The 22,590-nt window shown below is 50.1% G+C and overlaps 11 protein-coding genes across 11 annotated transcripts; 3 read left to right on the forward strand and 8 right to left on the reverse strand.

The window, feature by feature from the left end:
* Nucleotides 1-291: 291 nt before the first annotated feature.
* N7477_002540 (40S ribosomal eS12 domain-containing protein) lies at nt 292-1,161 on the forward strand (the record flags this gene model as incomplete). Its single annotated transcript, XM_056964203.1, has 2 exons — nt 292-598; nt 785-1,161. 2 exons carry the CDS (start codon nt 292-294, stop codon nt 1,159-1,161), a joined length of 684 nt encoding a protein of 227 aa, XP_056824156.1.
* A 999-nt stretch (nt 1,162-2,160) lies between these two features.
* On the forward strand, nt 2,161-3,119 carry N7477_002541 (uncharacterized protein; the record flags this gene model as incomplete). The annotated part of the gene is made up of 2 exons (XM_056964204.1): nt 2,161-2,367; nt 2,418-3,119. 2 exons carry the CDS (start codon nt 2,161-2,163, stop codon nt 3,117-3,119), a joined length of 909 nt encoding a protein of 302 aa, XP_056824157.1.
* Nucleotides 3,120-3,928: 809 nt separating this feature from the next.
* N7477_002542 (uncharacterized protein) lies at nt 3,929-4,642 on the reverse strand (the record flags this gene model as incomplete). The annotated part of the gene is made up of 1 exon (XM_056964205.1): nt 3,929-4,642. One exon carries the CDS (start codon nt 4,640-4,642, stop codon nt 3,929-3,931), a length of 714 nt encoding a protein of 237 aa, XP_056824158.1.
* Nucleotides 4,643-5,631: 989 nt separating this feature from the next.
* Nucleotides 5,632-6,111, reverse strand: N7477_002543 (uncharacterized protein; the record flags this gene model as incomplete). The annotated part of the gene is made up of 2 exons (XM_056964206.1): nt 5,632-5,946; nt 5,998-6,111. 2 exons carry the CDS (start codon nt 6,109-6,111, stop codon nt 5,632-5,634), a joined length of 429 nt encoding a protein of 142 aa, XP_056824159.1.
* A 1,263-nt stretch (nt 6,112-7,374) lies between these two features.
* N7477_002544 (Ygr210 GTPase family protein) lies at nt 7,375-9,103 on the forward strand (the record flags this gene model as incomplete). Its single annotated transcript, XM_056964207.1, has 10 exons — nt 7,375-7,410; nt 7,467-7,524; nt 7,579-7,588; nt 7,647-8,009; nt 8,069-8,100; nt 8,152-8,363; nt 8,412-8,617; nt 8,670-8,849; nt 8,901-9,021; nt 9,077-9,103. 10 exons carry the CDS (start codon nt 7,375-7,377, stop codon nt 9,101-9,103), a joined length of 1,245 nt encoding a protein of 414 aa, XP_056824160.1.
* A 141-nt stretch (nt 9,104-9,244) lies between these two features.
* Nucleotides 9,245-9,657, reverse strand: N7477_002545 (uncharacterized protein; the record flags this gene model as incomplete). The annotated part of the gene is made up of 2 exons (XM_056964208.1): nt 9,245-9,256; nt 9,316-9,657. The coding sequence occupies 2 exons, from the start codon at nt 9,655-9,657 to the stop codon at nt 9,245-9,247; spliced, it is 354 nt and encodes a 117-aa protein (XP_056824161.1).
* Nucleotides 9,658-10,130: 473 nt separating this feature from the next.
* On the reverse strand, nt 10,131-11,954 carry N7477_002546 (sugar porter family MFS transporter; the record flags this gene model as incomplete). The annotated part of the gene is made up of 4 exons (XM_056964209.1): nt 10,131-10,815; nt 10,845-11,273; nt 11,331-11,587; nt 11,643-11,954. The coding sequence occupies 4 exons, from the start codon at nt 11,952-11,954 to the stop codon at nt 10,131-10,133; spliced, it is 1,683 nt and encodes a 560-aa protein (XP_056824162.1).
* Nucleotides 11,955-12,832: 878 nt separating this feature from the next.
* On the reverse strand, nt 12,833-15,739 carry facB (C6 transcription factor FacB/Cat8; the record flags this gene model as incomplete). Its single annotated transcript, XM_056964210.1, has 4 exons — nt 12,833-14,674; nt 14,723-15,036; nt 15,087-15,484; nt 15,564-15,739. The coding sequence occupies 4 exons, from the start codon at nt 15,737-15,739 to the stop codon at nt 12,833-12,835; spliced, it is 2,730 nt and encodes a 909-aa protein (XP_056824163.1).
* A 1,462-nt stretch (nt 15,740-17,201) lies between these two features.
* Nucleotides 17,202-18,862, reverse strand: N7477_002548 (SET domain-containing protein; the record flags this gene model as incomplete). Its single annotated transcript, XM_056964211.1, has 4 exons — nt 17,202-17,285; nt 17,351-17,942; nt 17,999-18,516; nt 18,572-18,862. 4 exons carry the CDS (start codon nt 18,860-18,862, stop codon nt 17,202-17,204), a joined length of 1,485 nt encoding a protein of 494 aa, XP_056824164.1.
* A 730-nt stretch (nt 18,863-19,592) lies between these two features.
* Nucleotides 19,593-19,814, reverse strand: N7477_002549 (uncharacterized protein; the record flags this gene model as incomplete). The annotated part of the gene is made up of 1 exon (XM_056964212.1): nt 19,593-19,814. The coding sequence occupies one exon, from the start codon at nt 19,812-19,814 to the stop codon at nt 19,593-19,595; it is 222 nt and encodes a 73-aa protein (XP_056824165.1).
* A 13-nt stretch (nt 19,815-19,827) lies between these two features.
* N7477_002550 (uncharacterized protein) lies at nt 19,828-21,795 on the reverse strand (the record flags this gene model as incomplete). Its single annotated transcript, XM_056964213.1, has 5 exons — nt 19,828-20,816; nt 20,869-20,903; nt 20,952-21,439; nt 21,490-21,703; nt 21,755-21,795. The coding sequence occupies 5 exons, from the start codon at nt 21,793-21,795 to the stop codon at nt 19,828-19,830; spliced, it is 1,767 nt and encodes a 588-aa protein (XP_056824166.1).
* Between the last annotated feature and the right edge of the window lie 795 nt (nt 21,796-22,590).

Here is a 22,590-nt window from a genome sequence, read left to right on the forward strand (position 1 = left end):
CAGACTCACCCGACGTGGTGCTCGAGGGGATATCACCTACTCCTCTCAAACAGCGAGAAAGAAAACAACCACGGACGCAACCTTTCAGAATTCCAAGGCGGAGATGTTAGTTTGTACATACACATCGGGAGCTCTGACCGCCTTCTTACATGGGCATAGCCCCGTACATACCGGATTGGGACTAGCGTACCTAGCGCCGAAATTTTATTGAAAGTCGATTATTGTCTTCTCTCTGCACACCTTTTTTTAAACATACCCCCCACATTTCCCTCCTCTCACGAAGCCGACATAATGGGCAAGGACAAGGTCGAGAAGAAGGAAAAGCGCGCTGAGAAGAAGGAGAAGCGCGCCGAGAAGGACGGTGTTCACAAGGCCGGCAAGAAGGAAAAGAAGGACAAGAAGGACAAGACCACTCTCGTCGATGCAGTAGAGAAGGAGATCGCCTCCCAAGTCCAGGAGGACCTAGAGCAGGCTGTCTCCGTTGTTGACGATGCCATGGTTATCGACGGCGAGCGCCCCATTGGTGCCCTCGTGCCCTTCGCCAACCCGTTGGTCGAGGACAAGCAGGCCAAGAAGGTTCTGAAGAGCGTCAAGAAGGGTAAGTCAGACATAAGCACCACAATCTCACATTTGAACTGTGTTATACACCGAATAATTTCAATTGGAATGATTGGAGTTAATTGCACGATCTGCACGGTCTTTTCAACACGGCCGCGCAAATTCGTCTTCCACCATTGAGTCAAATCTTTATCGAGAACCTCTGTACTAATCACACCACGTTTAGCTGCCGTCAACAAGTCCCTCAAGCGCGGTGTCAAGGAAGTCGTCAAGGCTCTCCGCAAGTCGCCCATCCCCGCCGCCAATGCTGCCATCGATATCCCCAACGGCATTGTCATTCTCGCCGCCGACATCTCCCCCATGGATGTCATCTCTCACATTCCCGTCCTGTGCGAGGATCACGGCATTCCCTACGTCTTCGTTACCTCCCGCGCTGAGCTCGGTGCCTCCGCCGCCACCAAGCGCCCTACTAGTGTCGCTATGGTCGTCCCCAAGTCCGCCAGCAAGAGCAAGAAGTCCGAGGGAGACGACGAGGAATTCAGCAAGGTGTATGAGGAGCTGGCCAAGCTTGTGCAGAAGGAGGCCAAGGGCATCACCGTCTAAGGAGTTGCCATTTTCGTCCTTTTGCTTCTTTCCCACGTTCCTGATTGCTGTGGGTGTCTCGTATTGTACAGGTTTTTGTTCCAGTCTGATAGGACCGTGCATGTCTTTGGGGGTCCGGCCTATGGGTATTTATTTCTTTTCCATATTTTGCTCTGCAGTTTCGGCGTTTTTATCCACGGTGTATGAAAAAGGCAGGAAGAATTCCAACGAGAAATCACCCCACAATGATCCAAATCGTATGAAGCAGTATACCTAGTAATGCTTGTGACTTGCAAGTGGGCCAGCAACTGCAATTGGATGCGCATGAAAGTGTTCACCTACCTCGAGATGGGCACTAAGCCATAACACACATCGTGCGATGACTAAGTTGATGCGAATGGTGTCTTTGGTCAAACTCCGCGGAGGTAAAGGTTGGGTCACACAGCTTGACTTGTCCTTCAATCCAGGGCCAGTCTGAGGGTTGAGCACCCCAGGCGGTTTCACGGTTAATCTGAGCCAAGTTTGAAGTGGATGAAAGCCCACCGCGTCCGCCTATGGCTACAGATACAGTACCGGTTGCACAACACAGCAAAGGTCAGGACAGGTACAACAAAGAAGAAACTAGGGACCAAGCGCAACTCTAGCCGATCAGCCTTGCATCAAATCCGCGCTATCAATGCAGTGGCGGTATCATTCCAGGGTGATCAATCTGATCGATCCCCTCGATTTCTTCAACAGGCCATCAAGGGATGCCTCTAAATACCGACCCTCTGTCGACTCCGTAGGTCGCCCAATCAGCGACTTATCTGACGTGAGTTCACTAGGCACACGGGATGTTTCTCTCCTTGTCAATCCCCTCATGATCCTTTTGGTAGGTTGTACTTAATATCTGGGGCCTGGGACCTGGAAGCGGGGCCCTTGCGGTTGCCCTACCCAAGAATGATATAAGTTCGCTCATCTCCTGCTACAATACAACCAGACTTTCCTAAATTTTATTTCCTGGCCTTTAATCGTAATACAATGTTGGATTTCCGCCCACAATACTGGTCGCTCATTGCGATTCTCCTCGCTATTATTCACCCTTCCGCATCCTACCCAATTGTTCGCACCCCCAACTGGATCAAAAAGGGCCAACATTCGGACTTAGCAGCGAGAGGAACCCGGAAATTCTTTGAGAAGAATGCATACAGTTACGGGCCTGCGCTACCGCAGCTTAAGTCTCTAGGGGTCAGTGTATCGCCTATTTACATTACAGATCAGCAAATGACAAATTATAGACACCCTCTCATAATTTGGACGAAAGCACAATTGAGCGAGGGCCTCCAGGTCGCCTGTACAAGCGCGATACATCATATGGGAAGACCGTTGTATCAGTCCTAGTACCCGTTGCGCCAGACTCTTTACCACCTCCGCCACAACCACAACACCACCGCTACGATGCGAACGGCATGCCTCAAGAACCATCTTTCGAAATGAAACCCTATGCTGATGATGAGGATCACTATGGAGAAGTCATGAAGCATCCACAACCCTCCAGCGGGAAACAGACTAGTCACACAACAACATTCTCATCTGCGACGTTGAAACTAGCATCTGGTAATTCCATCTCGTTCTTTTCTTACCGAATTTCACTGCCTTTCTTGAAATTTGCGCCCGCCAACTTCCCGCAATATCCACTTCCGAGAATCTTCACGACCGTCATGGTCCTTCTTGCTATGGTATGGATTGCAATTTTCATGATCGGACTGGTAGAATTGGGCAACTATCTATGGAAACGAAGGGCTACGAGACAAGCCGACCGGGATGAATATTTAAGTGAAGCGTCAATTGATGAGTCGGAAGAATTGATCAAAGTGCAGATGAATGTTATGGTCCTTCCTCGACCTGACACGGATCATGAGGAGGAGGCTACTTCACTGTCAAGTAGATCCGACTCGGACTCTGGATCAGACTCGGAGAGGGATGACTATCGGTTTTGAAATAGCGTTTTCATCCAACGTTTGTTGTTAATAGATCTGGCTTCAAATCAGCCTCGTCAATGCTGTCAAACCTGCACATGTGGTAGGCTGTGTGCATAATGTCATTTACATCGCTTTCGCATCTTCCAAACTGCCGTAACCGCCTCAATACTACGTGGGAGGAATATTTCTACCTTGGATCGCCTTTCGGTTTGCCATGGAAAGGGCAATTTACCCGATCGAGGGACGCGATGCAACATAGAAGATAATCCAAAAGATGATATTATCTGTACCGATCCCGTACCGAGTGGTAATGATTCACTATGCCGGTGTCACGTTCCCTATTGCCTGTTTAAGTAGGACCCTGATAGTCACATGTAGGCCAGGAGAAGGAAGATAAGGCTTTACATCAACACTCATACTTGATTGCGTGTCACTTGTGCATGAGTAGTAATGTGACCCTACAGGTCAGGCGCACAATTCCTGTGATTCGAAAATAGTAGACGCACAAAAAGAAGAGAAAGTCACTGTTAGCTTGTGCTACCCGGATTATTTCAAGTCCCCAAGTCCTACGTCCGAATTCGTAGCTTTCATGACCACTCTCCACCCGACACCAACTTTACATCAGGCAATTTGACGTAAACTACTCCTGTGCTGGCCAACCTCTTACGTGATCGCGAAGAATTAAAATGACAAGTTCGTGAATCGTGGTCTTAATTCTCGTGAATATCTATAATACAGAAACCACATTCCCTTAATATCATCGTGAACATGAACAAAATGACACGCTCGCTTGCTCAAATGATTAAATCAGGATACTTTTGGAGCCCTTAGATACGCTGCTCATCAAGAGCCTGGAAGGGTTGCTGGTTATCAACACCACCCTTTTGGTGGGGATGGCCGGCATCAAGACCGCTCTCAGCGTTCATGCGCTGGAACTTGTTGATGGCAGCACGGGCAGGATCTTGATCAGACCCAATCTCGGTAGTGAAGCTAGCGTTCTTATCCTCGGAAGAGAAACCACCCTCTTGGATGTTACGGCCATCAGGCTTGGTGTGCTTGTAGCTGTCGGTGACATCGTTCACGTAAGAGGGGGCCTGGCCAGCGACGTGGCTGTGGGCACTGCCGCCAGCAGTGGCGTGCTGGCCAGTGTGCATACCCATCTGCTCCTTCGCAGCGGTAGGGCCACCGGCATAGCCAGCCTGGGAGTGGGCACCGGGGAAGTTACCCTGGCCGCCGAGAGCCTCGGGGTACTTCTCCTGGCGCTCGCGGTCCTCACGGAGACCGCCAACGGGAGCGGAAGGGAGCTCAGTGGCGCTGGATGTGTTGGTGTTGTTCAGAGTAGACTTGCTACCGGAGACACCGATGGGCTCGGCACCACGGTTCTCAGAGAAGGCACCACTCTGGCGAACGGACTGAGCAGCGAGGGAGTCGTTGGCAACAGGACCAGAGGGCTCATTGATGGGCTGCTGGGAAGCAATGGGGTCGGTGGTGACCTTGGTGCTGCGGGCACCATGAGGAAGAGGAGTACCCTGGAGATCCATTGTGTTTGTTGTTGAGTAAAGGAGTATAGAAGAAGGAAGTTTACAACGTTGGTGAGGGAATTGGGCGTGTTTCACGATAGAAAGATTATAGTTTGAATGAGATTTTATGAGAGGTAATGAGGCGACAAGCGAGCTATATAGGATGGAGACGGGCGAATATCAAACAGTCCTGCAAACGACTGTGATATCAAGAGGGGACATATCAAGGCAGGTGATGTCACACTTACGAACATTGCCCGTAGTTCGAGTCTAGGGATAACAAGGTGGTCAAAGTAGTCACGTCAACCATCCATGGGCAGTTGGGTTATCCGGTGGCGGGATGGAGACATGGAGAGAAGGGACGGTGGAGTAATGCTGCGTCGTTGATACCCTACGTCCATTGCTTCGAAAGCAATGGGCTCGTCACAGAGGGCCCAGTCTCCACATTTTTTTTGAACTGGACTTGATTCACCGAGTTTGTCGATGCCCCAGCGTGAAGTCAGCAGGATGGCAAGGATCAACTCAGATTTGATAAGGCTGTGATGTCACACTTACGACGGTAGCGCAAATCGATGCAAACACCAAACTTGGATTCTCTGACAAATCGGATTTTAGCGTCTTGATTATGAAACAGAATATTAAAAATTATCTTTAATTCTCCGATTGATTGATGACTTCGTCCTTTTTCAATGAAAAGTTCAACATGAAGCCGATGAACGGTGCTTGTGCCTGGTGTTCGCACAGTAGATAGATCGACGCATCCAGACTGCGGTCGACTTTCCACCAATCAGAGTTGGCGGAACGATCTGCTCATCTTTCACCAGCACACGACGTCCTTTCAGTGAGCACACGACATTCAGAATTTACACTTCTGTTGGCTTTGAGTTCTACTTTGGCAGATAAACAATGTGATAGAATCGAATTGTATCATTCATTCGCTCATGGCTCCGTTAAAAATAAAGAATAAAAATGACTATCATACAAGATGGATCCAGTCCATAAAAATACATTTATCGAGATTTGGCATCAGAGGGAAGGTGATCGAGACCCTCCTTGCCCTGGCGGCCAACGTTACCGGAAGGAGCGGTGGGGACATGCAATTCTTCGCCGTTCACACGAGCGCTGCTGGAAGCAGTGGCGGGGCCGCGCAGGGCGCTATCGTTGTCACCGGAGATGGGCTCCTCGAGACGACCGCTGCCGACATTGACGGTACGCTGGTCGGCGGAGTTCCAGTCACTGGCCACGGGAGGGTCCTCGGGCAAAGGCAGGTTGGCCTTGGTCTTTTCGATCTGCTCAGGCTTGTTGGTGTTCTGGTCGACGATGGACTAAAGACGTATTAGCGAGGAGATTTGAGATAAGTCGAAGAGCAAACATACCTTCATAATGGAAACATCGGAATCGGCAGGGGTCTGGCCGCCGTGCTGCTTGGAAACGCGCGACTCATCCTTGCGGAGCTCCTGGCGGGTGGTGTGGAAGGTGGAAGCAGACATGTTGGGAGAGTGTCGGAAAGGTATTGGTTTGGTGAATTAATGAAACACAAATTCGTAGTGTGAAGACTTGATGCTGACGATAGAGATTAAGACTCTGACGGTGGCGTGCAAGAATTCTTATACTCTTGGTGGCATCTCAAAAACGTCACAACCATTTGGTCAATGTCGGGAATGACGACATCGTACCCTCTTGCCCCATGGATGTCCTTCTCCACTGCAACCAGGGACAGCTTGGAACGATGGTGTCAGTGAGATGTGTCGGGTTGTTGTCTGTGCTCAAAATTATGCAGATCTGTGGGTTCGGCGTCATAGCACTGGGGCCATTTCGAGGCTGGGTGGCCATGCATTATTCAAGTGGATGCTGGATCAGATATCCCTCAATCTCAAGATTGTCCTTCCTAGCAGTTCGAAATCTGAGACTTTACATTAATGTACCGATGTCATAGCCCCGCTACAATCTGTGCATAATGGAGTCTCTTCCAACCTCGACCAAGGCATGCTACATCATCTACTGACAAGACCTGGCATGAGCAATAATTTCTATTGTGGTCCCAAGAACACCCCAAGAGTGTCGTCAACGCCCATGCGACTAAGATGGAAAATTCAAACAAGCTGGGATCACCGGGAATCGAATGTTTATTGTTTCTCAGCTCTACAAGCCTTCTTTGCACCAATACAGCCATTTCTGGTCTGGTGGTACAAATCTTGCGGATGTTACTCAGGTCTTGATGATCTCGGTGCCATGTAAAGCCTTCGCCCGATGATGATACGTCTATCAGAGCCTCTTATGGTGCTAGACTATTAGCATTGGAGGCGGAATTTTGGGGGACTTCGATTTCTCGATTGGTAACTCTACAGTCCCTTGAATCTGGGATATAATGTAAGCAGTGAGGCGAGGGAATCACGTTCGAACATCTGAACCTGACCACTATTTTGCTCTTTTTGGGGTTATCCAAGTCTAAATCAATCACGGCTGAGTCAGTCACCCTCATTCAAGACGTGCTCGTAGTTTATCTTCATGTTAAAATTTTCGACTTTATAATAACTCATTAGCAATATCTTGACATCAATACGGTGAGACCTTGGGTCTTCTGGTCCCTGGATCGCTGTATACTCAGCGGCGGTGCAAAGGCGGCCATGACTGGCAGAAATTCTTATCGGACAGTCTCGATGAGCGTGAAGTTACGGCCTCGCGATTTGGCGACCGACTACGTGAGGTGCTGTATTTCTCCTGTCTTCTCCTAGCGCTTGCGACAATTCAGTATGCCTCGCGATCCGCTTGTTGGTCTTGTGGGCAAGGTTAGTCCATCTCTTTCTTCTCACCTTACACCCCGCTGACCATGCGAGGGGCACAGCCGTCAAGTGGGAAATCCACGACATTAAACAGTTTGACGGACGCTTCTTCTAAAGTTGGTGAGTAAAAATTAATTCTCGATTCGCGTCAATCGCTAAATTCTGGTCTCGCAGGAAATTTCCCGTAAGAACAGCCTATTCGCATGTCCCCGCGTTATCAACGCGCTGACACAACCCGCTAGTTTCACCACCATTGACCCTCAGCGAGCCATCGGATACCTTCAGATTGAATGCGCTTGTCAACGACACAATGTTTCGGATCGATGCCAACCGAACTACGGTGGCTGTCATGAGGGGCGCCGCTCCGTGCCCATTGAATTGTTAGATGTGGCTGGTCTCGTGCCCGGAGCGCACCAAGGTCGCGGACTAGGCAACAAGTTCTTGGATGACTTGCGACATGCCGATGCTTTGATTCATGTGGTGGATGTGAGCGGGACTACCGATGCTGAAGGGAAGGCTACTCGGGGCTACGATCCTTCGGTGGATATTGAGTGGCTACGGTCGGAGATTGTACGCTGGGTGCTTGGTAACTTGATGGAGAAGTGGTCAGTCGACAAAAGACGGACGAATACATGTGGGGTGAAATGCTGATGTTTGATCCCAGGGGCTCCATTAAACGGAGACACATTGCGACGAGTCTGTGAGCTTTCCCCGTTACTCGGGACCAGCAACTAATGTCATTCCCAGAGGCAAATCCCGTCGACACCCTACAGGGCCAATTTTCCGGATACGGAAGTACCTCAACGATCGTCGCGCGAGTGTTGGACAAGCTCGCTTTGAAAGAACCTCTTGAAGAATGGTCAGATGATACCGTCAAGCTTATGGTCGAGACCTTCATCGACGAAAAGTTCCCCACAGTGTTCGCCTTGAACAAGATCGATCACCCAGATGCGGATAAAGTACGTCACTTCTATATCAGTGATCTGGGCTCTGCTAATATCCTTCAGAATATCAGTAAGATCGCCAAGATGCAAGATCCTCAAAGTATCGTGCTGTGCTCGGCAATATCAGAGGTCTTCCTTCGCCGATTAGCGAAGCAGCAATACATCAAATACGTCGAAGGCAGCGAGTTCGTGGATACTAGAGAAGACCTGATTGAAATGGGGGATCCAGATGGAGGAGGCCTCAAGGAGATGGACGAGAAATTGAAAGCGTGAGTGTATCATTCGGGTGGTACATGCTTTAGCTAACCCTGATTGAAACAGCCGTGTTGAGAATTTAAAAGATATGGTTCTGTACCGATTCGGATCCACTGGTGTGGTACAGTGTCTGTCTCGAGCAGCAGAGCTTCTGGGTCTCGTTCCCGTCTTCCCAGTGAGGAACGTCGCGACTTTCAGCTCAGGAAACGGGTCTGCGGTATTCCGCGACTGTGTTCTAGTCAAAAAGTGAGCAGTGTAGCATACTAATCAAGAGTTCCCTTTAGCTAACTTTCGCAGAAACAGCACAGTTGGTGACGTGGCTCGGAAGGTGATGGGCGACGTGCCGATCAGCTACATTGAAGGTATCGGCGGCACTCGTGTATCGGAGGAAGATATCGTCGCGGTCGGGAAGCACGATGTGAGTTTTGTCTACTCCCCAAGGTCCTCTGAAACGAGACTAACATCACTTGAAGATTCTTTCATTCAAGGTCGGCCGGTAAAGCAGTTGCAAATTATGTACAGTTTCGTGGGACGCCAATGGAAACGCCCTGACGATGCCACTTATCAAGACCCCATCTTTCAAGACCCATCTTGTAGAGTGCCTGCCTTACAACGACGATTGAATAGACAATATTTCGAAATCAATTCCCCTTCTACATGAGAGAAATCGGATCAGCAATCTGGACCATGAAACGAAGAGGACAATTCTTACCCCCGCGCGCTCGTCATTCATTCCAATGATCGGTTCCGGAGCAGCAGGATGCTCATCCTTGGCCTTCCGCGCATGTTTGCGCCCGCCTCGCTCGGTAGCTCCCTGCTGTTTCGTGTCGTCCTGGATACCGGCATTTACATCTCGTTCCTTGAACCCCGAGGCTGTCGCCGCAGATGTAGGGTCATTGGTATCTCCCTGTCGAGCTCGCTTGATGCTCGAGTCCGTCGGGTCTGCTCCTTTCCAATCCTTCAAAAGCCCGTACTTTCGACTGAATTGACGGGCTGTTGGCGGAGCAAGTAGCCGGGTGCGCATGGTTGATCGGACTGGCTGGGCAAGAAGCATGTTGCGTAATTTCAACGCGAACGTTGCAATGTAACCTTAGTATTGTGACTTTAAAAGACGGCAATGAGGCTTCTAAAGATCACTGAAGCTCCGTTGAGGGTTTTTGTGTAAGTTGGCTCCTGATTTTATTGCTGGTTGCGGGCATCCGTGCTATGACGTCGTCATGCTGCAATCCGAGGAGGAGCTACCCTGGGACTTAGAAATAAGTGAAATCAAGATCACCTTTGAACTTTTAATCAAGATGGGGGTGGCTTTCAAGAAAGCCCCACTCTTAGCCTGCTTAATACGTAGGTGACTGTACGCGAGTTTATACTTTTTGAAAAATTGGAGAAGAAATATTCCTATAGGAGCTACATGTACATGATGTCGTATTTTTTTTATCCACGAATAATACAGGTTCGGAACAAACAAAAGAAACATGAAAGAATAAAAGCACAATCTCGAGTCCTATCCCAACAATCAATATGCTATTTCTAGCGAGTCGTGTCCGGGATAGTAGGCACATCCGCATCTGCCCCGGTCATAGTCTTGTCAGGCCGGGCCACATCAGCCACATGTTCCGAAGAGCCGTGGCCCTTGTCAAAAGAAGCACGAATAATATTCGGGTCGGCTGGGAATTGGAACTTGGAGCTTTTCCACGGCTTGACCTTCATAAGATACATAGTATCGATCTCTTCCAAAGTTCGGCCCTGGCCCTCGATAACGGCGACGTAGACCAAGCCCGCAGCTAAGAACAGACAGCCGGCAAAGACATATCCGTAGCGGAAGTCGATGGCGCCGACGATGAACGGAGTGAAGAAGGCTAGCAGGAAGTTCCAGAGCCAGTTGGAGGCGGTGGCGAGGGACATACCGCGCGCACGGTACTGTGAAGGGAAGAGTTCGGCGATGATGGTCCATACCATGGGGCCCCAGGTACTGGCGAAGCCGAGAATGAAGAGACAGGCGAAGACGACCATGGCCACACCGGCGCTGTGTGTTTGTTCGGGATGATCGATGTTCAAGGAGAAGTGACCAACCGAGGCAAAGACCATGAAGCAGACGAACATCCACAAAGCACCAATGATAAGAGACCGGCGACGACCGTAGTGCTCGATCAAATAGAGACCAAGGAAGGTACTGCCAAAGTTCACGCCGCCCAGAATCATCTGCGTCACGTAGCTGTTCTGAATACCAGCACCCCGGAACACCGTGGTCCCGTAGTAGAGAAGAAGTAATTGGCACCTGTCAGCTGCTGTAGAGCTTGCAGCGAGACACCAACAACAACTCGCTTCGCCATCGTCGGTGCTTTGAAGAAAGTAACCCAGCCGATTTTTCCAGTGTTGACTTCTTCCTCATATTTCATCCTGATCTCTTCGAATTCGATTTTCAGGACACGGTGGTTCCGGGGAAGCCCGTAGATCTTGGAGAGGTTATTCACAGCTTTTTCTACTTTATTGTGGCGGTAGTCATAGCGAGGACTTTCTGGGAAGAAGAGCATTCCCACGCCCAGAATGAGGGCCCAGAGGTATGTGATTCCCATAGGAATACGCCAGGATCCAGTGTCCGTGCGTTTTTCGGTGCCGTAGTTAATACAGTTGGCGACGAAAATTCCGAGGGTGATGAACAACTGGTATGTACTGGTGAGTGTTAATATCTGTGTTCAGTACGATCATTTCCCAGAACATTCAACATACCTAACCAGAGCTCCTCGGATATGTCTCGGTCCTGACTCTGCCTGGTACATTGGCACCAGCAGAGACAACGCACCGACTCCAAGACCCGCTGTCCAACGTCCAAGTGCAACCTGATACCATTTACCGGTGGGAGATGAAATTTGTACAGTGACACCAGCCATGAGTATCACACACCAGCCACTGATTGACCACTTGCGTCCCACTCGATCAGCGATGGGGGCAGCAATTAATGCTCCAATCAAGGTGCCGATGGAGAGCTATTCGGTATTTGCAATTAGAAGAGACGCGTGCAATGAGGGTATATCCACTTACCAGAGCAACAATAAGACCCGAGCGCACGTTGCTGAAGTAGTAGGTTCCATCCGAGTTCCGCTCCCCAAATCGCATGAGGAAATTTTGCATCTCTAGGAACCCAGAAATTTGACCGGTGTCATAACCGAAGAGGAATCCGCCCATAGACACAAAAATGCCCATAATGAATGACCGCAGCGTGAAGAGTGGAATAGGAGTGTCCACGGTAGCGGCATCACCTTTCTCGCGATCTGTAGGAGATATCGATTCTCTAGGCAGCTCGCTATCAGGAAAGACATCCTGAGGCTTTTTCTTGAATACGTTCTTGAACATGCTGTTGGTGACAATTCTCGTCTGGGTATAGTCTGACGTGCTAGGGCTCTAGCTACTTTCTTTTTGTAATCGTAAATGAGCCACGACCAGCCCGCTTTATACTTGGCCTATTGGCCACGACGCCAAGGACCTGAATAACAGGCACTCCATAGCGCGTGGTCTTGTGTGGAGAAGAACCCGGTCATGTCGGCCAGCCAAATTGATCGAAAGGGACATGATGACTCGTTGATTTGTGAAGCGAGCATACTCCCATGGCAGGAGAGACGGCCATCTCCGTTGGGAACGCGAGAATCTGGGGAAGTGGGGAATGCTTTTGGTAGGTGGCTCTCGTGGATCCGTGGATGGCCGGGGCCGAATGAGCTAGGTGGCGCAGACCCATGTACCTTGTTGGAGGTAACGAATCATAACGTATACCAGTGGACGCATTGGGGAGACAAGTCATGGCGTCTGGTATTATCTATGTCGTGAGAATAGGTGGTAGCCATGGTAGTTGCAGGATGGTTGCGCCTCGGCGGCCAACAATTCGCTGGGTGCTCATCCGGAAGCTACGGCTTCGCCGGTTTCTAGGACATGACTCGTCTGGAAACACTCTCCAGATCCGGCTGCATCGTGCCGATTGTATCGGCAGGCCGAACATTCTTTCGGTCGACCGTGTCCTGGCAGGATGGCCCTGGAATGACTAAGAAGCACGTAAGATAGAGATATTAGAGGTGAATCCAATTCACGAGGCCACTAACTATCACCAACTCAAGCAACTAGAACCCAAAGAAAAAAAAACCATGAAACGCCGCCCGATTATTTCCAGGTATCATCGCATTCACCAAAACCAATACTGACATCCTCTTAAATTAACACCAAAGTGAATCCTTCGCCCAAAATCAGACGGCCAGCCGTCGGTCCCAGCCATGAACCAAACTGAATTCATCATTGTCTTCCTTGAGAGGCATTGAAATTGCGTGAAATGGATCAATGAAATTCATATCGTCAGGACGAACCGAGAGGTCCGAGTACGGATTCATGTTGTCGTCGGCACTGCCCATGCTCTCGCCGGAATAGCTAAGAACACTCTGTGGGGGCTCCTGTGTTGTGGCAAATTCCCCACTACTCGCGGACCAAGCCTCAGGGGATAGATCATTCATGTCAGGAGGAACCGGTACCACGTGTGACGCATCATTGAGCTGCTTGCTGTCGCGATTGTACTCGGCTGTGATAGAGGCAAATGGACCGGGGTCCTCACCGCACTCCTTTCCACCGTAGATCCCGGTGAAGATGTTCGAATATCCTCGGTCCATGTCGCTTAGGACGTACTCCCAGTCAGCCATCGTGATGGCCCCGTTTTGATGGTCAGACGGAGTAGAGCTCGACATGGCGCGTGGATAATCGTATCCAATAGATGAAGACATCGTCCGGGGAGTTGGACCAAGGTCCAGCGACGAATGCCCTCGGTCGGCATGGTATTGGTGACCTACAAATTGATCCGGCTGCGATGAAGGAAGACTCGTCCAGCTGGGAGACCGAAGTGACTGAGCAGTCGGAGGAGTACCACCAGAGATGGTGTTGCGGCGGGAGGGTGAAGAAGTTTGCTTCGGGGATTGATCCCCGAAAGCACCGGTGAGGCGAGACTTCAAGAACTGCAGATGTTTCTTTGGAGACGAAGTAGGCTTGTGGGTTGGGGCCATCATTGCCTGCGATTCACTACCGGTGATGGCACTCTGGTTCATGTTATCCAGGGAAACTAGAGCTCCGGCCAAGATTCCAAATTCGGTCGCTGCCGTCGAGGAACTTTGCCCAAGCTGCACCTTGACAGTAGTAAGAAGCTTCTGACTCTCCTTGGCTAGCTTGCTGTCCCGCTTCAGACCCAACGTTTGCCACAAAAGTCCAAGACCAGCAGAAAAGACCAATTCCTTTCGGTTGATGCTGAAGGAAAGGCAAAGTCGCCGTTCATCCAATAGCTCGAGAATCTGCACAATGTGCTTTGAAGAATCAGAGAGCGCGAGAACGGATGGGGAGCGAAGATTACCTTCAGCGAAGCACACAGCGGGACGATGAATCAGAGACCGAATGAAATAATAGACAAGAGACAGAAGTGGCGACCGGCTGCTTATAACATTTGTACTGGGCTTGTCCTGAGAGAACTCAAGACGAAGATGCGGGGCCAATGATGACAGCCAGTCATCCAGCTGACCTGTCAGCACATGCAATTTTGAAACATAGACGTCGTAGGCTGACTTTGCAGGAAACAAGTCATTCAAAACCTTATTCAGAATCCTCGAGACCGAGAACAGGGCAAGAGCACTGGAGATGCGAGTGGATTCACCAGGGAGAGTGGGTAAGAAACCGGTCTCGGTGACATTCTCGTCATCCACATCAATAGGATACTCAGTCTGAACGTCGTCCTCGTGCAAAAGAGAAGGCATTCCCGTCAAGGCAGAAGAGAACCGATCCAATACGTATTGGCACCAGAAGACCTTCTTACGGGTTTCTCCCTCCAACGGGTTCAATGAAGTATCATCCATGTTCTGGTGAAGACCCAACTGGTGGCAGATGTCCACACCAAGAGCGCGATAGCGAAGCAAGCTGCGGTAATCGGCTTTGGTCATGCAGTAGATCTGGGCCAGAACAAAGCACTGCAGACTAGCGACAGTAGTGTCGCTTACAAATGAATCGAGAGCAACGGTCCAGTTCTCCTCAAAAAAGGTGGGATCCTGGTTGGTCCTCGACTGTAACTAAATTAGCTTTGTCGATTCTACGCGGTCATATGCACTCACATTTGACGACAATGCAGCAATACCGAAGATCATATTCAACTGTGCCATTGCATGAACATCTTTTTTCAGCGAATCAGTGTTATTTAAAAATTGTTCATAAGCTTTCAAGATCGTTGGGCGATGCACCACCGGGTACAACGGAGCCCACTCCTGAAAGAAGATATTAATGAGCTGGTCCGAAACCAGCCGCGGAGGTGTCTTCAGGACCTGGTGGGGAGAACCGCGAGCCACGGGGGCAGACAGTCTGGTCAGTGCTTTAATTGGAATTCGCGACACTGATTTACCCTGACTGACAAGCCTGTCGGTGAAAATACCTGGTTTGATCAGCTCACCATCCGAGCGAGAGAAAGCAGACACGACATACCAGCAAATCCTTGAGTGCTCGAGAGGGCTGTGTAAGGGTTATCGGATGATTTTTGAGTATGCGATCGCTCGACGTGGACAACTCCCTCCGCCGCATCCAAGCCAGGAGGTTTAATAGAAGAAGGCGCCGATGGAGACCGTGAAGACATGGCTCGTTGAGAAGGCGACGAAAATGAGTGAATCCGCGAGAGAACATCGATCTTCTCATCCTTTTCGTCCAGGAGATCCTTCAGATCCTTGACCTCGGTTTCGAGGGATCGTACACGTTCCTCCAAGGACTCGGTATAGCCACGCGGGAACGCGCGGCGGCTCAGTTTATCACTCGTTTTGCACTCGAACCCAACATTGGCGCATTGGGTACAGCATGGTCGCACGCCGTCACAGCGAATCTTTTTACTTCTGCAACGATCACAGGCCTGGGCGATCCGACTTTGAGTGCCGGTGCCACCGACCTTGATCACTTTCATGGGCAAGATACCGGGCATTTCGACTAGGCAGACGGGCACATCGGCCGCCGCGGTCGAAGTTTGGTGGGGTTGATCGAGGTTGAATCGAGGGCTGCGTCAGTGCCAACAGGACGAAGAGCTTTCGAAAGTCAGCGAAGTAGGATGAGTTCAGAGTCTCGCAACAAGACAGGAGGGGGAAAGATCCCATGTGTTGGCTGAGTCAGGCTGTGGGGAAGTGCTGACCTGCACCAGAACCAATCATACTGGGATCACCGTGTACCGGTCAATACGCTGGAAAAGCTAACCATCCTCCCCTTTTTCTGGTGCTGCGACCCAGATGATGTCGTTCTCCGCGCTGATCCATTCTATTGATTCGCTCGACCAGATGTCATCGTGCTTCGAAACCGGTCCCCCCGGATTGTTCAGTGCCTGCAACTCCCGATGATCTTCCTGATACCCCGGACCCCGCAAATCCTTGGCTACGGCTGTACTGATAGGGTGCAGATTGCGGTTCCGCACTGCGCAAATGAGACTGCATAAACTTTGTTTCAAAAGGAAAAGGACTATAGGCCGTTTCGGCTGTGAAGCCTGCCACTCCCCCAGAGTTGTCATCTCGCTGGACGCCCCGGATCTTCATTGGAGACCCTCGCGCCATAGTTGCTCTCACTCTGTCGCCTGATCGACCGTCAAGGACCCATGGTTGTAAGGTCGCTGGGTGCAGTCTGTCAAGAGGTCTCAAAAAGGAGACGGCACGAATGATGCCCGACTGGGGACCCACGCATCTGGAACTCCGCCCTGTCTTAGGCTGATCCTCTCCATGTCTGTGACTCCCGTGCTCCGATGTTCGGCGGCAGATTTCCCCTTGGGATCCTTCGGGGACTTACTACATGTGTTGTAGTGGCGAGTATCTATGCGCAGGGATCCCTGCTCTGGAGATCCCTGCAGCCTCGGTACAGAACCCGGTATTTGGAAGATGGGGAACACCAATGAAATTGGGTGTATTATTGAATGAAACATCATTATATCATGGGGCAAGGTGCGAAACACGAATAGCGAGTTTTGGCCGAGAGAATCGCGAGATTGGGTTGAACCATGGGTACTGCTTGGATCCACAGAGCCCACCTAGCCGCAGCCGGGGACCCCGGCCTCTTTAGACACCGAGGATTTGGCTCCGATCAACGGGTCTCTACGGGTCCTCAATTGTGTTCGGGACCTAACGGTCCAGGCTGTGATGCTGCATCCATCGTACCAAGGTACCTTGGTCCCGAGGGGAGATTCCACCCCTGCTTAAAAATAAGGAGTTCTTGTCTCATCCAAGGAAGAGGTCCATTCTTTATTCTTCAGATCGCTTCCGATATACGCCGGTCGGAACCCCGCATGTAGTGGCTGGATTCGACTAGAGTTCAGGGTCGATCAGTTCAGCATTGCAGATCCACACATATGGCTGTTTAAGTGTGATGAGCTCCGGTCAAACGTCATCGGGTTCACAATTTCCCATGGTCATCGCCCTAGCTGCACCCTTCGTCTTTGAATCGCTCATCCCCCACAAATGGCCCCGAAACTATGAGCGACGTGGGTGGATATGTAACTTTATTGAAGATCCGGGGTCTGTTCGCGGGTCAATTTCTTGCTGCGCGCGCTGCTTAGCCCAAGTCTAAGTCTTAATTATGTCATGAGAAATCCTCGACTTCTTCGGCCTGTGACTGCTGAGCGAGATACGCAGTGACTGACTCGGATGCAATCAGTTCCTCTCTCTGCCAATAATTGTCAGTAACTTTTTTTGGTCAAGAGTTTGCTGATGGACAGTAATGCAACTCACCTGCTTTCCAAGGTCATTGACAGCCCGCGCCAGTAGCACTGCTTCGAGCCTTCGTAGTCGCTCGATTAAAGCAAATATGTCGGGCCTGAATAGGTTGTGGAAAAGTTTTTCATTCTCGCGAAGGTTGTTCAAGACCTCCTCTGTCTCTTGGAGAATAGAGACTTGTGCCTCTAATCGTTCAAGTACCAGCACAACTGCACGAAGCCGGAAGATTTCCCACGCCGGGTCATTGGCTAGGAGATCGCGAAGTTGAGTCGGTGCTCGAATTTTTTCGCCCTTCCAGATAGTTTCTAGCTCTCTTGTCCCCTCTGTGGTCTGAGTGACCCTAATTTCAAGGCCATCTTCCTCATTCACACACGCCCACCAAACTAGAGGGCTATCCCAAACCGTCTGGCGTGAATTTTCATTTGTATCGTGAGTCATGGCAACCCGTATACCAGGGGTCTCCCGACAGATCATTTTCTTGGCAATGGCAAGAGGATCATCACTTGGTGGTGTCATATCAAAAGTTACCTGCTTTGCCTCAGTTTGACTGTCATCAAGGAAACCGTATGAGAAAATCATCTCAGACGCGGGCTTCTCATCGCCGTATCTGACAGTGAGTTAGCTCGTCGACAAAGGCCAAGGTTCAATTGATCATAGACTCACGAGATAGTCGCTTCATCGCCGGGCTGTAGACTCTTGCCCCAACGGAGCTGCAGAAGCGCATTACCATCCGAGTCTGCCTCGTAGAGGGCATTCACTTCCTCTCCCGAGGCGTGGTTGGCCATGTCGACACAGGGAACCATGGCATGTCCACTTCCGGGTAAATCCACCATGCGCGACCGGTACGCAGCATCAGCATACTTCAAATCATCGAGGGTCATCTTGCCCGTGCCTTCATTCCACCAGCACAACTGACACCAGTCTATGTGCTCTGTAGAATGCCTGAGATGCTCAAACTCCCGCTCCAAAGAGCTTTCCTTGGCGGCCACTGCATCTCCGAGCGAAGTTCCCCTCAGCAGTTCTTGCTCTTCGGCAGAGTAAAATGTAGGCAGTGGGAAACAAGGCGGTAGGAACTTGATGTACTCTGTCCATGGACCTGAAACACCTATGTGCTGGGGCATTTCCGGACACGAGTGTGTCAATTGGACCAAAAGGAATATCATGATTGCACCTCTCGGGGTCTGACAGATATCAGTAACATGTCAACGAAATTATCTTGAGAGTTGGATAGCAAACCCTTCCGAAATCGCCAACTGCTTCCAACACATCCCGAAGATGATGATCGGATTCGGAGTAGTCATGAACGGTTTCCAACGACAGGACCAGCTCCGATGGGACCCGCAGAAGTACTACTGGCGAGGTATCACTTCCATCGCTGGATATTTTCTCCATTGCTACAAGAGCATTGCCCCTGTCTGCTCCGCTCTCATTCGAGCCAAGTTGCTGGAATGCAACGCCGTTGGCATCGATCCCGTTGAGCTTGAGCCATGCCGGGAGTGATCCCAGCGGAAGGTGTTCCCGCTTCATGAGGGTTACTACTCGGTTTTCCAAGTATTCTTCAGTATGAAGCTTTCAAGATCCGTCATTCATGGGATCAGGGTTAAATGCTATTGTTCGGGTCGTGACATGCCAAGGTCGGTCGCGAGACCAGTGTGATTAGTCACACTTTAGGGCCTGAGGCAACAACTCCGTCCCAAGAGTAGGCAAGTAGATCACAGGGTATCAAGGCCTGCCAGACAACGCATTATTTTGGGAATGGAAGGAAAAGAATGCAGATATGAGGAGCTTGACCCACAGCCCTGCAACTGTGAAAAGGCTCGCTGGTTCTCATTGTCTCAACTCTGCAACTTCGTCATTTCCTTGTTGGATGGGAGTGGATGGTGCATACTCGGAGAACCTTCTAAACGGCTTCAATCGTAATCTTGCAACAAAGAATGGAACGAAATTTAATTTTCGGACTTTGGGCACCAATTCGTCTCACGAGCCGAGCTCTATACTGATGTTCTCTCATCTACTTGGTCAACATTTCAGGCAGACGGGGCTGCAAGCATATTTCTTTGACCATACTTCCACGTATATGGCCCTTTTTCAACTGGAGTTTGTCACATTGATTTGATTCTCACTTTCGAAATATCACAGTACCAGCTAGGTGAGCTGAAACTGCGAACGACATCTTGACACTGGGACTGATGAAGCTGCAAGCGATGTTGGATACATTCTCTATTGACCCTTTTCATATCGGTCCACCTGTTATATCCTACTCCTTATGCTTAGCCCTGATCAGAGCACCGTCTAGATAGCGAGTCATTTCCTCCACATCTTCGAGCTCACCCACCCAGCCGATATACTGATCCGGTCTGGCAATCAGCATCAAGCCATTCATGCGATCTACCCCCCACTTCTCATACCCATGTCCATCACAGTCCCGATCCCACACACATGCGTCATCACACCATATTTTATCATATTCCCAGCCCATGGTCGTATCCAGATCACGCAGGATTTTTAGGGAAATCGAAGTACTCGGTCTCCTTCCAAGGTGCGCTGTGAATCGTCATGACATCTATGGGGCTGTTGAAGCGATCCGGGATCGCATTATATCGACTCAAAGGCGAAGTTTTTCCATCAAGCTGATCAGACAGAAATCGGCATAGAGTCTCAATCCGTTGCTTCTGCGTTTCATTGCGGACGTCTCCAGCAAGAATGACCAGTCGGAAGCGTCCATCACTCTCCAGAACTCTTGTCGTCCACTGCGTGTTTCCATCTGCCTGCTTGCGCAGCTTGACTGGCGGGAATCTCTCACCCGGAACCAGACGATGGCCCTGGCTAAGCTTGCCCTTGCTATCAAACTGGCAGACCAACAAGCTCGCACCATAAAAAGCTTTCAAGCCATCTGCGAAATCTTCAAATGCCTCAACCACCTTGATCATATTCTCTGTCTTATCAGAACCTCCTTCTGCGCTTTCTTCCGGTTGTTTGTGATCCGTGAAAAGACCAGACCAGTGACGATCGAAGTCAAGCAACATCTCAGCCAAACGATGACGCTCAGCATGATACGTGCTAAGAATAGCTGGGCTAGCCACCCCTGCTGCAACCAAAGCAACCTTCCAGCCGATATTGAATCCATCCTGCATACTCATGTTCATACCAAGTCCTACCTTGGGAGAATGAGTGTGCACGGCATCTCCGGCAAGGAAGATACGATCATCTTTCGCGAATGTAGGCGCAATCCGCTGTCCGATCTGATAAGCAGTCCACCAGTCACAGACTTTATAGTCGAATGTGTACGGCTTCAAGATAGCTTGAACCCGCTCTTTGATCATCTCTGGTGTGATTGAGGAGCGGCTGAAACGGGCACTTCCAGACTTGGCAACGTCGACAACATGTACGGGTACGTACAGACGTACCAGGCGTCTTTCACGAGGGATCACAAGCATTGTGCCGGATGTGCTGGTTACAGTGCCCAGGCGGCGGATGTCCGCTAACGGTCCCAGAGTCAGTTCAAGATCTATGAGCTCGGTTACAAATCTTACGGAAGTCTGTAATGGGGATTATATCAATCACGCCCCTAATGGATGTCAATCTTGATTTTCTCACGGAAAAATTGCCCACTCACCAAATATCATCCGTACTCGATCCCTCTAGAGGAATATCGATCTGCTTTCGTGTCCAGCTGTGGGCACCATCGCATCCAATTAGATATTTGGCCTTGACGAGCTCGGTTTTCGTTTGCCGACTCTTGCTTCTCTGATGCAAGTCATGCAAATCATCTGAGGGTATATCACTTTCTTTGAGCCCGCCAGGAACAGAATGCGAGCTTCCTCCATCAGAATTGTTGGAGGGAGTCAATTCGTTCTCACTGAGTGTGCGCACTTTGACTGTGATAGGGAAGGCATTCGGGTCATCTTTGACAAGTTCGTCGTACTCAAATGACTCAGCGATGACACCTCTTTCAACCTCGAGATTCGAATGCTGCTTAATGTTGTCAAGGAGGAACCTTTCAATTCGACCTTGGCTCAAAAGCATGTTGTGGAAAGGGGACTCGTTGACTTTAGAGCTACAGAATGGACCCTGACGAATCAAGCTTCCATTTGGACCAGGAACCTGTTTGTCTTGATGTCAATTGAAGTTCTAGGCGTGGGATGAAACCGTACCCAGAAGTTAGCCTCCACGGCCACATGGCCTTCATGCTGGACGCGATGTTGGAAGCCAATACTATCAAATAGTTCGAGAGTCCGCACGCGCAACCCGTCTGCGTGGCCGATGAAAACCTTGGTACCCTTTTTATCGATGATCCGAGCTCGCACGCCGCAACGAGCCATCCAGTAGGCTGCCATCAAGCCAGAAGGCCCGGCACCGATGATGAGTCTGTTAGATTAGACTTTGTTTTGCAAGTGTGTAGCTTGGGCGATATCTTACACGTCTGTATGGGATGCCGAGGCATGATCGTCTTCGGTCATGTTAACTGTATTACTTTTCGGTATAAAGGTGGCCCACAATCAGCTTAAAGGATCTTGATGGTGTGGTCAATTCTAATGGGACAAGACGCAACGTTCTTATATTTTATTGTCTTGATTCTCGTGAATGACCTTCCTGGTCTTTCGCTGTGGTACAGAAATCAGGCAGTAAGGTTGGTGCAGTGCCCACCTGCAAGCTGACATCTATTGCTTCTCCTCCTAGCTACTATAGTTGAAATCAGGCCAAGGGTCTTTTGTGGCGAGCTGTCGAAAAATCTATTGAGTGGGCTTACCTGCAAGACGAGTCCTAGCTTGTAAAGCAAGATTCCGAATGATGTAATTACAAAGACCGCCAAAGTTCCCATCCATCCCAAGTCCACCTGATCACGCGGTTTGAAGGCGGAGCTCAACATTACTAACCATAAGCTGCTCGGTTTAATAGAGGTCGCGGCTGTGTCCACCAGGTATTTAGCCGTGACTTTGGACAGGTCATTCGCCAATTGAAACCTGGTTGCGATTTTTACCGTTCAATTAAGCTCCATTGAACATCAAGTGGCTACAAGAACATCTATCCCATGTACCCATGTCATGCTAGGAAGATCCTCGGGTTTCATGCAGCAACGCACGGGGCTCTGTCACCCGAGAAGCTGCCAGCCAAGACCGCTGAGTCAAAGCTGACGAGGACAGTGAAGTGGTAGCACAGTTTCATCGTAGATCATCGAATGCATGATCAGACTTCTTACAAAGAGCTCTAGATCTAGATCTCCATCAAACCGGACGACTCTCTCCCGTCCAATT

Source organism: Penicillium maclennaniae (genome assembly GCF_028827695.1).
Source record: "Penicillium maclennaniae strain IBT 15551 chromosome Unknown utg000003l:1.0-5670915.0:1.0-5674809.0, whole genome shotgun sequence".
NCBI classification, from domain to species: domain Eukaryota; kingdom Fungi; phylum Ascomycota; class Eurotiomycetes; order Eurotiales; family Aspergillaceae; genus Penicillium; species Penicillium maclennaniae.